The sequence below is a fragment of the Lepeophtheirus salmonis genome, chromosome 5 (genome assembly GCF_016086655.4).
Source record: "Lepeophtheirus salmonis chromosome 5, UVic_Lsal_1.4, whole genome shotgun sequence".
NCBI lineage: Eukaryota > Metazoa > Arthropoda > Copepoda > Siphonostomatoida > Caligidae > Lepeophtheirus > Lepeophtheirus salmonis.
The window spans coordinates 3,364,654-3,380,250 of NC_052135.2; the positions used below are offsets into that span (position 1 = coordinate 3,364,654).

Sequence of the window (15,597 nt, forward strand, 5' to 3'; positions counted from 1 at the left end):
TCCATTTCCTGACAGAATGAGATGAAATTGCAGTTCCCGTTACCTATGGAGGGTGCCATCTGTTTATACTCCTTGAGAAATAACAATGGAAAAAAAAAATCGCAGCAATACTTATTTCATTGATGCCTCCAAATGATGTCTTCATTCGTACTATTATGTACCATATATTTTAAATCTTGATCCATTCGCAGTAGATAATCAATTCTTGACTGGTAGAATTGGCGTAGTTTGAGTCCAGACTTGACCAAATACATTTCTGTTCTCCTGTTTCCGCAACGACTTTCACATTGATTGCATCTTTGTGTACTGCTGGCAAGCGTTGTCATTGAATATGTGGGGTTTTAGAAATTTAATTGATTGATACGGAATTGATTGTTAATATAACTTCTCAGTACACCTCAATACACCTTTGACCACTCTTTTGGAATTTTCTGTGAAGTTTCCAATATTCTATGCAGATGCTGTAAAACATTTGATTTCTTGGTCCTTGGGTTAACAGGTAGAGTTTGTTGCCGCATTTTGGGACATGTCAACTATTCCGATTTTGACTTTCGTCCAGGCCTTTGTTTCTTTTAGGAGGAAATTGCACCTTTGTTTCAAATGACTCCTAAGGCATCTCTAACCATATAGCTTCTTTCTATGAGGGCCATTTATTCTAATAATGGTATACCTCATAGGCCAATATTGTTGAGTATCTCCCTTTTTATCTCAAGGTCCGACAAGCTTTGTGTAATTACATCGCCTTCAATTATATGTGTAAATTCTACATCCTTTTTTCAAGAACATTTCGTCTTGTAAGAGCATGTTGATGCTCTCCCCTTTGCTATGGCTTTTTCTAGTTGGTAATCTGAACAGGCTTTATATTTTCGAAAGCTTCTATATGTTAATTATTATTTATTTCTTGCGAATAATTTTTTGGGCGGGAGTTATAAGACTAAGTCCTTACTGGACCCAGAGTATAATTGAAGATTGGCATCAGAGTACTTTTACCCTATGATTCCTTTCTTTATACGGCGTTGAATTTGTTTTAATTTTTTCCTTCTTACAGCTGCTTGAAGCAGATCTAATAGCTTTTTTTCTCCTGCCAAACTTTCTTCAAATTTTCAGGATTACCACATTTTAGTTATTCTTATTTTCAAAATAAAGGCAGGACATTTAATAATAATGCGGTAACCCTCACAATTATCTTGAAAGAACACACACCAACTTTCAGGCTGATCGGTCTATTTCTTTCTGTTTGGGATTCGTTTGAATCGAAGAATCGACTAGAAAGATTATGTCACATGTCTTTTGAATTCGCAAGGAATAATCCTCATCCACTATCTGGAAAAGGGTAAAACTATTACAGATGGATATTATTCATCGTTATTGGCCGTTTGAAAACCGAGCTGCAAGAAAACGGTCTCGATTGGTCCACAAAAGAAGTTTTTTTTTACATAACGACAACGTATCAGCTCACACCTTAGCAGCTGTGGCCGCAAAATGAAAGGAAATAGGGTTCCAACTTGAGATGCCCGCAGCACTATCAATCTCACGTGCCTTCACTCTTCGGTCATCCATCACCATATCATGGATTTTATCAATGATTTCTGGATTGGTAACGTCAACAGGGCGTCCAGAACGTTCAGCGTCCCTTGTGCCCATATGGGCACTCCAAAAACTTTGAAACCACTTATAAACTGTTCTAATCGAAGGTGCAGAGTCCCCATAATGTTTATTGAGCTTCTTTTTAGTCTTTTAAGGTGTTTACCTTTCATAAAGTAATGTTTAATAAAGACACGAAATTATTTTTCCTCCATTTTTTGAAAATCACTCAACTTCCTCGATTCAAACGAATGCCAAAATGAAAGAAATAGACAGATCTGTCTGAATGTTGATGTGTGTTCTTCCAAGAGATGCTACTAACTAAACATAACCTCGATACATGCCAGTAGTGCAATCTCTTGGACTTTGCACGAACTTTTCAAACGACCCTCGTATATATTTGAGAGCCAGAAAAAATTAATACTGCTTGAAAAAAAAGAAAAAACGTAACTGCTTATAATCTAGTGCAAAGCTGAAAATAGTTATATTTAGTTCCAACATTTTTTATGATTGTGATTTTAGTAGGAGATTTCTAAGTCTGACATTAAAATTCAAATCTATTCTTTTTATTTTAATCAAATATATATAATGTTTAGATATGGCTTGTGGACACAAAAACAAGCTATAATTATTCTTCTCAAAAATGAGTTTGGATTGCATTTGTATTCTTCGAGCGAAAAATTATTATCAATCTACAATTTATTCATATATATCCTTTAGGTGTGCTGCAAATTGGACATACATTTGACAAAATTTAGCGTCATAATAAAATATTGAGAAATTGATATATTTTATTTCGAATGGCTATATAAGTTTATTTAATAAAAAAATATTTCTAAGCTATTGCTAAAATTATTGGGTATATTAAGAGATCCCATAAATTTAAATTTAGTACAAGAATGCTTTTATATAGTATAAGTATTTGTCCATACTCTGTTAAAAATGGCTGCCTTCTTTGCTCAATGTTGACCTACAACAAAAACACACAGATGATTCTGAGCAGTATTAGGCCATGTTCAAACGTAAAAAACATAATTTTGTGTCGTTATGTGATAATGGATAAAACATGGATCCATCACTTTATTCCGAAATCAAAAGGGGCATCCTCTGAGTGACAGAAACTGGTAAACCTCGTCCAATGCGGCCGAAAGCACAACAATCAGCTAAAAAGGATATAGTCTCAGTATTTTAGAATACGTAAGACATAATATTCCTAAACTACCTTGAGAAGAGAAATACTACCAAAAGTGAATTCTATATAGAGTTATTAGATTGTTTGAAGGACGAAATCACGGGAAACATACCCATTTGAAGATGTGCTGTTTCACTGGGATAACGCACCTTGTCACAAGCCATTCCAAACAATGGACAAACTACATAAATTGAACTTGGAATTGCTTTCAGTGACTACTGGCTGTTCCTGGACCTAAAAAATGCTTACCAGTAAGACATTTTTGCTCCATGGAAGATGTTATCCCTGAAACTGAGGACCATTTTGAGTCAAAAGATAAAACGCTTTATAAAAGTGGCATATAAATACTACAGCGCCACTGGAATGAGTGTGTTGCTCTTGATGAAGATTATATTGATTAATAAAGCAAATTTTGAAGGAAAAAAAAAAAAAAAAAAACTCGTGTTTTCTTGTTTTCTCCTTATTTCGACTTTTGTTCAAGATTGTTTGCATGTTGAGCCACAACATATTATAGCTAGCCAATTTAATTCAAAAAATGATTACGCATTTTACAACAACACTATGACAACATCAATTGAAATGTCCTTCCCTCATGCCTATCAATCTTCAATCTTCAATAATCTACATATACCAGTTTCCAATAATGGTTATTATAATATTGTAAAATGATTCCAGGAATAAATAATGACTTATATTGCCTAATCTATATATTTTATATTTGTACATACACAGATTAAATTCATTGAATATAAAGTGGATAGTGGATAATAATATGGATATTAAAAAAAAAAAAAAAAAAAAAAAAAAAAAAAAAAAAAAGAAAGCCCATGGCCAATATAATTTCAGTTTAACCATACCCTCGCATTTCTTTTTGTTCACGACAAAATCATTATCATATTTAGTATATTTATTAAGCAATAGGATTTTAAATCACAACAGAACTTTGCATTTCTTCTCATTTGATAAAAAGGTAAGGAGTTTGATTCAGGTAAAATGTTTTTTAAGCATAAATCATTTTTGCTTTTGATTATACTTATATAACCATCTAAAAACAAATCAAATTTTGATCATTTTTTATAATCAAGTGGGTTTTTTATGCAATCCCCCATACTAGTCAACATGTAGCATATATTCTCTTTAGATTCTAAATTCATTCATTCATTTTGAATACCAAGCGCCAATTTTCAATTTGTTTAACGATTGACGTCTGGGATCGTTCGCATTTTCCCTTGCTTTAGTTCCATTTCCAAGAAAACCTATCCATCTCTTCTAAGAGGACATTCATGCTAAGTCTTGGAATTGAAATATATTGGTTTTCAAATAATATATATTTTTTTTTCAATACTTCAATATAACTCATACCATAGATTACTTAACATCTGGATAGACACGGCCCACGCAACCTTGTTATTAGAACTTTTAAAATAAATAATTATTCTTTTAAATAACCATTGGAAAAAAGAAGAATTAATTCTTGTTAAAAATTGATAAATCATGAATGTTGAGATAGGGACTTATCCGATCGTCCATTGACAACCCTCATTTGTATTCAAAGTAATCAATCATAGAATTGTGGATGGTTTGGTGAAAGATTTTCTCGGAAAATTTCATTTTTTGGAGGTGAAACACAATTGATATCTAATTTTGGTTTAAGCTCCGACAAATTTGAAGGATCATCTTTTCTCAAAATCCCGATGAATACGGAATTCCAACAATTCGGTTACATATATCCTTGACATAAGCAGGATCTCAGAAAAAGACAAAATATGGGCCAATTTTGACTAGGGTTATATTAAATATAACTTAGAGCTAATTTTTTGTAATGCCATTTTCTTAAATTTGGAGTAATTTGGAAATGTTACCCCTTTTGATAAAATGTTTAAAATTTGACATTTTTGGTTGGTATGAAGTTGTTTGTATATTTATTGTAAAAAATATGTATTTGACAACATTTATTTCACATTTTGGCATATATTATGCTAACATTTGAACAGCATAATTTTAATTTTACAACGATTTAAATTTGGTCGACGGTCTGAAATTGTGGTCAAGACCACATTGGTTATAGAAAAAATCATTTAAGACTAGGATGAAAAAAAAAAAATTAGTTTTGTACCGAGTCTCAACACTAATATGTATTTATCTATATTTTAATGTTGAAATTGTGTTATTAAAAAATTTAAATCAATACTCCGAAAAATAACATTCATAATTAAATTAGTCATAAGTATAAAATCTCTATTTAAAATACCTAATGAAAAACTAGTACAAATATGTCAGAAAATCAAATTTTCAAAATAAATTTTTGATCCTTTTATTTTTTCTTAAAAAAAAAAAAATGTTTTGCTTTAAAAACAGCAAAATTTCGTCGATTAAAATGAAAGCAATTATCAATAAATTTGATACAACAAAATTTTGTGCATTGAAAAACTACATTGTCCCTAATTGATAAAGATTTTTTTTTTTATAGATAGAAAGAAAAAAATGAACCGTTCATCTACGAAAATTCTTCTAATGGGACTTACTCTCATCCTTATAATTAATTCTATTGATTCCTTTGTTATCCTTGGATCATGGGATGAAAACCTTTACAAAAACTGGCTACAGTCAAATATCGATAACGTAAGTTAAAATCCAGAATCTTCGATCAAGGAATAATAATTTTATTATATCTCTGAAATTTTTACTTAAAAAAGAAGTGAGCAATTTGGCAGGTGATTTCATTCTTTATTTTATAGACGATAGTGGATATATGTATCATATGGAGCATTTTTACAAAAGTCATAATTAAAGGAGAAACCATTTTGGGGGCTCAAGGTTTATAATAGGCCAAGTAAAAAGTTTTGAGCGTTTTTTCTCTATATTTTGACAATAAAGTTAACATAACTTGAACAGCTCATTTTCACAAGCCTCTCTTGAGGCCAGTTTTGTACCATCAAGAAAATTTTGAAAAGGTAATAATCGCTTGGAGCAAGGTCTGGACTATACGGTGGCTGCCATAGAACCTTCCGCCCATGCTCTAAGAGCTTCTGGCGTGTCATTTAAAATATGTGTGGCCTGGTGTTGTATATTGGTCAATATATACATTGTTTCAATCTGGTCAGTTGTTAACGATATAAGTCCAAATTGACTGTTTTACCCGATAGGAGCAGCTCATGGTGGATGATTCCTATCTAATCCCACCAAACACAAAACATAACCTTCTTGGCCGTTAATCCAAGGTTGGCAATCGTTTGACCACGATATTTTTGTGCCGTTGTTCTCGAATGTTAGCCATTTTTCATCGCCAGTCACCATACATTTCAAAAATGGATCCTTTTTTATACGTTTCAGCAAATAGTCGCAAACATAACTTCATTCCGAAAGGTTATTTTGCGTCAATTCATTTTTTTCCCATACAAGGAGCTTGTTCTTAAGGCCAGTCTTATGCAAATTATTCAAAACGGTATTGTTGACTAATATTCAGTTCCTGAACAATTAAATAAGTACTCACATGCCAGTCCAACTCGACAATTTCCATTATTTTATCACCATTTTCAATGATTAAAAACGTTGGAAGCATCACTTTGCTGTTGGATTCGATACTTTATTGTGCACAATATTTTTTTTTTAACCCCTACTCCAACTTTTCAACTTGGTGATACTGAAGAATGAATCGAATTAATCTTTTTTCATTTCTAATTCGGCACGGTGTTACATATAACTGGCTTCACAAAACTGTAAATGAACTTTTTTTTAAGTGTACGCTTAACGTTTAAGGATACTTTAAGCTTTTTTTAATGCAATCGAGCTCAGAATTTTTTACTTAACCCAATATTTTTACTACATGAAATGAACAAATTTACAATAAATGTTTGAGTATGTTGATCTTTATGAATACAGGGTAAGGCAGCAAAACGTGGACTTGAGAGATGGATTTAGAAATAGATACATAATATTATTTTTTCAATAATAGGAAAATAATTAAGATAACAAAACATGTAGACAAGGTTTTAGCCAAACTTTTTTCACTCAGTATGATCAAACTCATTATCAATACAAGCCTTTACACGTAGCCTGAAGACCATGCGGAAGTTGATGACAAACTCATCTGACAAGTTGTTCCATGCAGCCACTATGGAGTACTTCATTAAGTACAAATTTGGGTGTGAGGTCCTGTTGGTTTCCCTATACAAAGTATCCCATATGTAAAAGTCAATGGGTTCAAATCTGTTGAGGAAGAGGGCCATATCTCTTTGGACAAGAATCGAGCCATGTTATCTGTGCAGAAATTTTGGTACTTGGAGGACATGTGAGAGGGGGTATTGTCCTGAGTCCAGACGTAGTTACCTTTCAGGTAGTTGGTCGTCAGCCATGGCAAGATGGTGTACCTAAGTCTTGAAAAAGAACGGAAGCATCTTCTTTTTATCAGACGCCACAACGCGTAGGACCATTATTTGGGCCGGATATTTGGTGTGGTAACACTCTTGGACCTTTTCTTTGTTTCCGCAAGCCAGCAGTCGTTCTGGCAGTTGTGGAATTGATCAACTGGGAAAATATTCTTGCCCGAGAAAATTTTCTAAAATTGTCCCATTTGCCTTGATTTTCTTGCACCTCTCATGCCTTCTAACTTTCATGCCTTTTTTCACAAGGTGGCAGGGGTCCTTGAAAGAAACGAATCCCAAGTTGTGCTGTATAACCATCATGATAGTCCTAGGAGCCACAAAGAAGTCGTTGGCGATGCGATTCCTCGACTTAGTGGGATCCTCCTTTATATTCTTCTCCAAACTTAACAAGAACTACTTATCCCTCTATAAATTATGCCCTTCACTTCCTGACATCCTGGAAAGGTATTTTCGATCTTGGCCAACTTAAAAACCAGGCTCCTAGAACACTTAACAATATCGGTAATCTTCATCACATTAACTCCAGCATCTAGGAGATCAGAGATGCGTTGCCGTACTGATTGTTTCTCGCTCATGATGATATGATGATAAATTGAATTTTTTTCCCAAAAATTCTTATTTTTTGTCAATAACTATGGATTTGTATAATTTTTTTACAAAAATGTTTAATTTTGGTATTTTTACAAAAAAATATCCAAAAACGAAGCCCCAACTAAAATATAAGCCTGCGTACGCTTTTGATAATTCTAAATTAATAGGACTTTTATGCAAACTTTAATCCCCTAAATGACTAATTTAGAGACAATTTTTATTTAAAGGGTAATGGAGAAGATATTTTGGAAGAACATGGGCAGATCATTCAAAATCCAACTGAAATCCTTTCATTAAATGATGAAAGACCGAACATGTTTTCAAACACATTTCCAATCAAACACGATGATGTAAGTAACCTATCACTGAATCCTAATAATATTTTATCTTTTAATTATAGAAATTTGGTATCTCGAAATCAAGTTTAATTCGTCTTATGAAGAGAAGGTCTGAAATGATTTTAAACAAGAAGCAAGCAAACTAATTATTCTTCAGTTTTATTATGATATAATATTTGTATATTGTATACATACATATATATTTATATTCATGTCTTTCCTTGAAGATTATAAAAACTTATTCTGTTGCAATATGAAAAACGAATTATATTTGGAATTTGTTACATATTTTTTTATTAATAATAATTACAATTTAATACTATTTTTTCAAATTATATTAATTTAATTTTTCGATTTTGTATGCAAAAAATTGAATAATCTGGGAATAGCTATGGATTTTTTTTTTGAACAGCAATGGGTTTTTAAAATTTTTTGACAATATTTATGGACATTTCAAATTATTTCAAAAATTAAATATTTGAAATATTTTCAGAATACCTTTTTTAAAAAAATTAAATATTTGAAATATTTTCAGAATACCTTTTTTAAAAAAAATTAAATATTTGAAATTATTTTTCCTTAAAATTACATCTTAGTGAATAACTGTGATTTTTCAATTATTTTTTAAAAAAGTTAAATAGTTCAAATTTTTTTAAGAATTTTTTTTTTTAAAAGCTCTAGATTTTTGAATTTTTTTTCCAAGAAATTTATTTTTTTGATAAATAATTGTAGATTTTTAATTTTTTTTCCAAAAAATATAATATTTGGAATTTATTTTTAAAATTTTTGTGTAAACAGATGTGGATTTTCGAAATTTAATTTACAAAAATTAAAATTTTTGATTCTTTTTTTCGAAAAAATGGTATACGTATTTAAAAAAAATTTCAATTTATGAAATATATCTCTTGAAATTTTTCTCCAAAATATTTAATTTTTCAAATTAAAATAAATCAAAAAAAGCAACCCCCCACCCCTCAAGATAACCCTGAAATTGCATGAAGAAAGCGTCATTTTGGGCTCATAATTTATATTTTACTATATAAATTACACAAATTTCAAACAAACCTTCATCAAATGACTTTAAGAATAAAATAAGACCTGTATTAAATAAAACTTGATGGAAATTAATAAACACTGCTATTTGAGTATAATCAAAGTTAAAGCTACTGAAAATCACTAAAAAAAGGGTAGATTTGTAGGGAAGATCGAGTAGGAACAAAAAAAGTAGGAAAATTAAAGATAATATATATTATCCTTTCCATAGTAATTCATAATTTATTGTCTAAAACAGTGGTCGGCAACCCCCAGCCCACGGGCCATATTGGCCTACGAGTGAATTTTGAGGTACCCATCATCTTTAATGAGTATGGATTTTTGAAATTTTCTCATTACATAAATATTATTTTTCTTACTTTTTTTTTGTAAAATATAGATTTTTCTTTTAAATTGTGTTTATATTTAATTTCTATATTGTAATTCATATAGTAAAAAATAAGAGTATTGTTTAAATAAAATTATATTGAATCTTTGTTTTCTCTAAACACTCAGAAAATCAATTATAAATTAAAAAATTTCCACCATGACTCTGCTCGGATAGCTGTTAGGGTCTCTGCCATGACACTATATTACTGTTTGTCACCCTACTCTACAAAAGGTTGCCGATCCCTGGTCTAAATATGAAATAAGGTTGTATAACGAGGAATATAATATACAGGTGTGCGCGTCCAAAACTGAACACTCCTTTAAATTTTACGCCATGCACATATTTGGGATTTTATTGAGTTGAAACCGGTTTATACTTCGAGGCAAGGGTCTTGACTAGTTATAAACAAAACTCCAGTAAAATCTATATAGCAACAGTGAAACAACAGCCGATAATATGGAGGGACGTCGAGTCGCAATTTTGGAACTTTCCACGTGGGGAAAAACTCCCACTAAAATTGCCAAGGTTCTGAACTGCAGCCGCACCACAGTTTACAGTGTGGAAGCCAAAGGGACTCCTGAGGCGACCACAAAATCTAAGTCAAGGCCTCGAAGGTCGGACGAAATGGTCTGAAAAATGAAAACATTTGTCGAGGACAAGAGAGGTAAGGTCACCGTCAGCGGACTCTCCAGGGAGTTCAACGTCAGCAGAAGGACCATGGACCGGCTAGTTAATAAAGATCTTGGCCTTAAGGTATCGAAGAAAACTCCCATTGTCAAGCACTCAAGCCTGTAGACAAGGAAAAACGCCTCACAAGGTCGAAGATTCTTCTCAACATGCTTAAGAAAAAGCCAGTCGATGTCCTCGTTTTGTTCAGTGATGAGACGCCCTTCAGCTAGGCTAGATGGTGGCCAACGACACCGGATTTTATCTGGTATGGTCTCTCGGTGGCAGGGATGATGATGTTGTGCATGTGGGTAAGGATGGGCACTTCGCCAACCTCCTAGTCCTGGCTATTATTGCGTCCGACGCCCAGAAATGTGATCTCATCTTCTTGGAGGACCACGATAGGCTTAACTCCGAGACGTACTGCCAATACTTGAATGACAAAGTGTTCCCTTGGGGGCAGGTGGTGGTGGCAGCAGGACCGTGCTACCTGCCACACTAGCAACTTTACCCAATAGTTCCGTCAGATCGAGACTACAGCCTTCTTCGATCGGAATTAAAGGATGCCTCACTCGCCTGATTGTTCGCTGCTTGACTTTGCAGTGTTTGGCCGTTTAAAGGGGATGCTGTCGGGAGTCCAATACAAGCCCAAGGATCAGCTGAAGTCTGCCCTCAAGAATGCTTGAGCCAACCTCGACCAGAGCTTCATCGCCAAGTCATGCGGCAAGTTCCAATCCAGGCTGGAGTTGGTAGTGGAGAACATGGGCGGCCATATTGAATAGACCTGTGTCTACGACTCTCATCTCTCATGTTAAATAAATTAATTCGTGGACCACTTTAAAAATTACATAATTATTTAACTATTTTTAAAATTTCAGAGTGTTCAGTTTTAGAGGCGCACTCCTGTATATAGATTTGTATGAAATTTGCAGGGCATCTGCATGTGGTGGGATGGAGGTGCTGTAGCCCCCTCCCCCATGCCCCCAATCAATGAGTTTTTGTTTTTACTATAAAATCAAATATTTGATGTTTGTTTTCAAAAAATTTAATATTTGAAATTTAATTTAATTTTTCAAAAAAATTAAACTTGAATTTTTTTTCCGAAAAAATTAATTTCTGTAGATGAGTATGGATTTTTGAAATTTTTTCTCCCAAAAATTTCATATAGAAAGTTTTTTTGAAAATAATTTATATTTGAAATTTTTTATCAAAAGATTTTGTTTTTGAAATTTTTTATCAAAAGATTTTATATTTAAATTATTTTTTTAAGAAATATAATTTTTTAGGAACAGTTGAGTATTTTTGAATTACTGGAAATTTAAAGTTTTGAAACTTTTTTCAAAAAATTTAATTTTTTTAGAAGACCATGTTCTTGAAACGTCCTGGTCGTCCATGTCACAGATTTACAGGTCTTTCGGGAAACAATATGGCATCATCTTCTTCCAATCTGATCCCAATTATTCCCAGCGTTATCGCAAAGTCTGGGAACTTAGTCTGGTTGACCGGTGGAACCTCATAGATTGCATAGGTGAGGTAGCGGTCGTTCCTGGAGTTCCTCGATTAGTCGACAGTCCATTTTTTCTTGACTTGACTGGGTGCAAATCAAATTGGCTATACTTTGCTTTTTGCCCTCCATCGCAACAATGAACAAACCGATTTTAGTCAGTTGAAGCTCATTTGAACGCTAGTATTAATTGAATTAATGCATTAAAAAAACTTGAAACCTAATTCTCAAATGAGGTCTCCCTGACACCATCAAGGTGGAAGTCGTAATTTGCTAGTTCAGAGTGTACAATATGGTACTAGCTTTTTATTGGAACACTGAACAGACCGGAAATAATGACAGAACGCTGAACGGGGAAAAAATGGAGAATAAAAGAATAATATTTTTAGATTGCAAGAATACCCGTGTTAAGCAAGGATGTGATCTTATTGGTCTAGCAGTTCAAGAACTGCTAGAACTGGAACCGACAAAGTCGAACAAAGACTGCAATATATTGTTCATCGGTCTCTGTTCTTCTTCTTTTGTTTCGATATAAATGTATAAAGAAAATACAATAAATATTAAAATTAGCATTAATCAATAAGTCAATTTTTTGAGTTTTTTTATACAATTGCAGCATTTCCCAATGATTTTTTTAAATCGTGGGTGTGAGAAAGTTGTATCTGAGTTAAAAATAGCTGAAGGCTTCTTATAAATCTGGAAAAGTGGTTTTAGGCAGCAAACAGTGTAAATAAAAAATGGAAGGGGTTGGGGTAGATTCAGGGGCGTCCACAGGATTTTTTTTTTTTTTTTTTTTTTTTTCCCCATCATAATTTTGATCGAATGACCTATTTTTTAAAAAAGACATAACCTTTAAAAAAGAAATATCGTTTGTATTTTCTTATGACCGAACCTAAAACGGACACAACCTTGATTTTAAGTTATGTGTAAAGATAAGCTAGAATCTTTTTTTTAAATGCTGTATCTGGGACTCTCTTCTATTTTCGGTTGGCAAGTTTACATCTCATATACCTTCCCACTCTAAGAAGACTCAGATATAGGTTTCCTCAGAGACACTTCCAGCTCCTACGTGAGTGGAGATACCGTTAGAAGATAATCTTTATTATTTATAAAAAAAAATTCCTAACTGAAAACGTTTTTTTTATATTTTTATGTTATAAATTAACATAAGATCTCAAAACATCACAGAAGCATAAGTTCAAAAATTCGAGAACCCTGTGTTCAAGCTCAAGCAAATTATGTGGCTTAACTGGAGGATAGTGCACGAAATCTCGAAAATACATGTCCCCTCAGACAGTTGTTCTCAAACTTTTTTTTATCAAACGCACACCAAAACACAAATAAAAATATATTTACACACTTATTGTAATTAAACTAAATATTTTGGATTATAATAAGCTACTGCAAATAATTTATGTTAGTAAAAATTGTACGGCACAAATGATCTTGCCTCAAGACACACCGTTTGGGAACCACTGTCCATTTACACTCTATATTGGCGGATATATGTTTTGGTAATGTGAATTCTATCAATTTAATAGTTCATATTAAAAGTAATCTGAATATTTGGCAGAATTGCCGTTAGATCAAATCAAGCACGAATGTTCTCTTCTTATTAATACAATGTGGTCCTCAGCTACCGTTGAGAGAGTATTTTCTTCAAGTGGTCAATCATTTAATGATATATTCGTCTGAATAATATATAATAAAAAAAGATATTTATTATCGTTTTAAAGTTAGAAAATATTTTACAAAAATGATGTTACCATAAAAATTAATTAATGGTTCTTGTACGATTGTTCCATGAGCATCACTTTATACAAAATTAATGACACTCATCTTCTTCCAACATTTTTTTGATTTGCAAAATAATTCAAGTCCTTGAAGAGTTACTATAAAACCGTTTAGGATTCATTTTGATGATAACAAATAATGATGAAAATCCAGTGTAGAATTCCCATGTTAAAAAAAAAATCAAGGTGGTAACCCTGACAATTTGAATAATATTTTTGGAGGAGAGAAAGAATATTGTACATGACGTTTCATTAGGTCCGCTACAATCAACTGTGATTAGGGAGGAAGGAGCAAAGGATATAAACAATGACATTTTCTAGAATTACTCCAATGTCGATCCCCAATTCTACTCTGAGTCCAAAAGGACTTAAAATTATAACTCTGCAACAAATCCTCAGGGTTACGCTTCGTCTTTTATGAACATACACGAATATCTAATCAAATTTTGAATATAATTGAATCTATTTAGAATTAACATCTATTAGATGTTCACTACACAGGAATTAAATAATAATGACAATTGCTATGGCCTAAGAAAAAGGAGATTCAATTTTCAGAATACCAATTCCCTAAAAAAACGGGCCCGTTAAAAAATAAACTGGATTTTCATCCCTAATTATGAACTAAGGAAGCAAAATACTTCATCCAAGAATATGCCCTTCAAAAGGCTGCCAACAAAATCATCTGTATTGGTCGTTTCTACCAATGAAGTACTTTGCAAAAGGGAATAATAGTTACCAACAAATAATAGCACGAACACGCTATCTTAAAGATAGCCAATGAAAAAGATGTTATTAATATTTAGCTTATGTATCTTAAAATTATAAGCTAGAACAATTTACTATACACTATAGTTATATAGTAGGTAAATAACTATTGTAAAACCTCCATGTGTACAATATTTTCTCTTGTTTCAGTCCATTTTATGTAAATATAATCAAACCTGCAATCTCTTTTAGCACTCTTGTAAATACATCATATATTTAATTGACCATTTGAAAATACTAATTTTGGTAAATATATAGCAATTTTATCAAATGTTTGATCCTGTGATTTATTTATTGACATTACAATTGCTAACTTGACATGTTCCTCTTCAACCAAAATGAAGAGGAACATACTAAGATTAACTCGCTCATCTTCTCTCTAATTTTATTTTTTTAATTTATATTTAATATACATTCTCCCTTTTTCTGTATGTACAATAATTCATTTTGATATTTTGGTATTTTTTGGCGTGTCTTCAAATCGAAAACCCATAGCTTAAAAAAAATTGAGACACGGAGAATTGGTCAAGAACAAGTTGATTTTTTCCATAAAACAAGTTTTATGGAAAAAATCAACTTATTAGCGAAAAATCATACTTGGGCTCCATAGCCCAGGAATTTGGTCTGATCAGAATTAAACATCCTTACATACGTAACGCAAAATTCTGAATAATTTTTGTTTTAGTCTAAAGTCTGTATCTGTCTTCGTTTTTGAAATAAATGCATTTTTATCATTGTTTCTCTAAGTGGGATGCACAATGTACATGACACACAAACACATAAATGAGTTTAATACTATGTAGGATAACAGGCAAAACAAATAAAACCACTCAATATTGGCACCTTCATAAACGTGGACTCGAGAGATGGACTCAGAAATACATCCATAATTTTATATTTTAAATAATAAACAAAAAATCATGTTAACAAAACATGTAGACAAGGTTTTTGAAAAACTTTTTTTACTCAATATGGCCACCTTCATCATCAATCACAGCCTTTACATGTCGACCTGAAGCCCATGAGGAGTTGATGACAAACTCCTCTGACAAGTTGTCCCATGCAGCCACTATGGAGGACTCAGTGAGTTCACATTTGGGTGTAAGGTAAGGTTGGTTTCCTTCTCCAAAGTGTACCATATCAAAAAGTTCAGTCGGTTCAAATCTGGTGAGGAAGGGACCATATCTCCTTGGTCCACACATAGTTAACCTCCGGGGAGTTGGTCTTCAGCCATGGCCGGATATTGTACATAAGCACCTTATAGTAGGCCTCCTGGCAGAGTTTCTGTCCAGCCTTGAAAAAGAACGGAGGCATATTCTTTCTATCAGAGGTCACAAAGCCGAGGACCATTGT

At 32.6% G+C, this 15,597-nt stretch overlaps 1 protein-coding gene across 1 annotated transcript; it reads left to right on the top strand.

Moving 5' to 3' along the window:
- The first annotated feature begins 3,637 nt into the window (after nucleotides 1–3,637).
- On the top strand, nucleotides 3,638–9,252 carry LOC121118571 (uncharacterized). Its single transcript, XM_040713150.2, has 4 exons — nucleotides 3,638–3,746; nucleotides 5,247–5,398; nucleotides 7,980–8,102; nucleotides 8,153–9,252. Exons 2-4 carry the CDS (start codon nucleotides 5,261–5,263, stop codon nucleotides 8,234–8,236), a joined length of 345 nt encoding a protein of 114 aa, XP_040569084.1. The 5' UTR covers nucleotides 3,638–3,746; nucleotides 5,247–5,260; the 3' UTR covers nucleotides 8,237–9,252.
- Nucleotides 9,253–15,597: the final 6,345 nt, after the last annotated feature.

Coding starts and splice junctions, on each gene's coding strand:
- LOC121118571 (XM_040713150.2), top strand. CDS start 5,261: ATGAACCGTTCATCTACGAAAATTCTTCTAATGGGACTTACTCTCATC. Junction 5,399..7,979: donor TACAGTCAAATATCGATAAC/GTAAGTTAAAAT, acceptor TTTTATTTAAAG/GGTAATGGAGAAGATATTTT. Junction 8,103..8,152: donor TTCCAATCAAACACGATGAT/GTAAGTAACCTA, acceptor TTTTAATTATAG/AAATTTGGTATCTCGAAATC.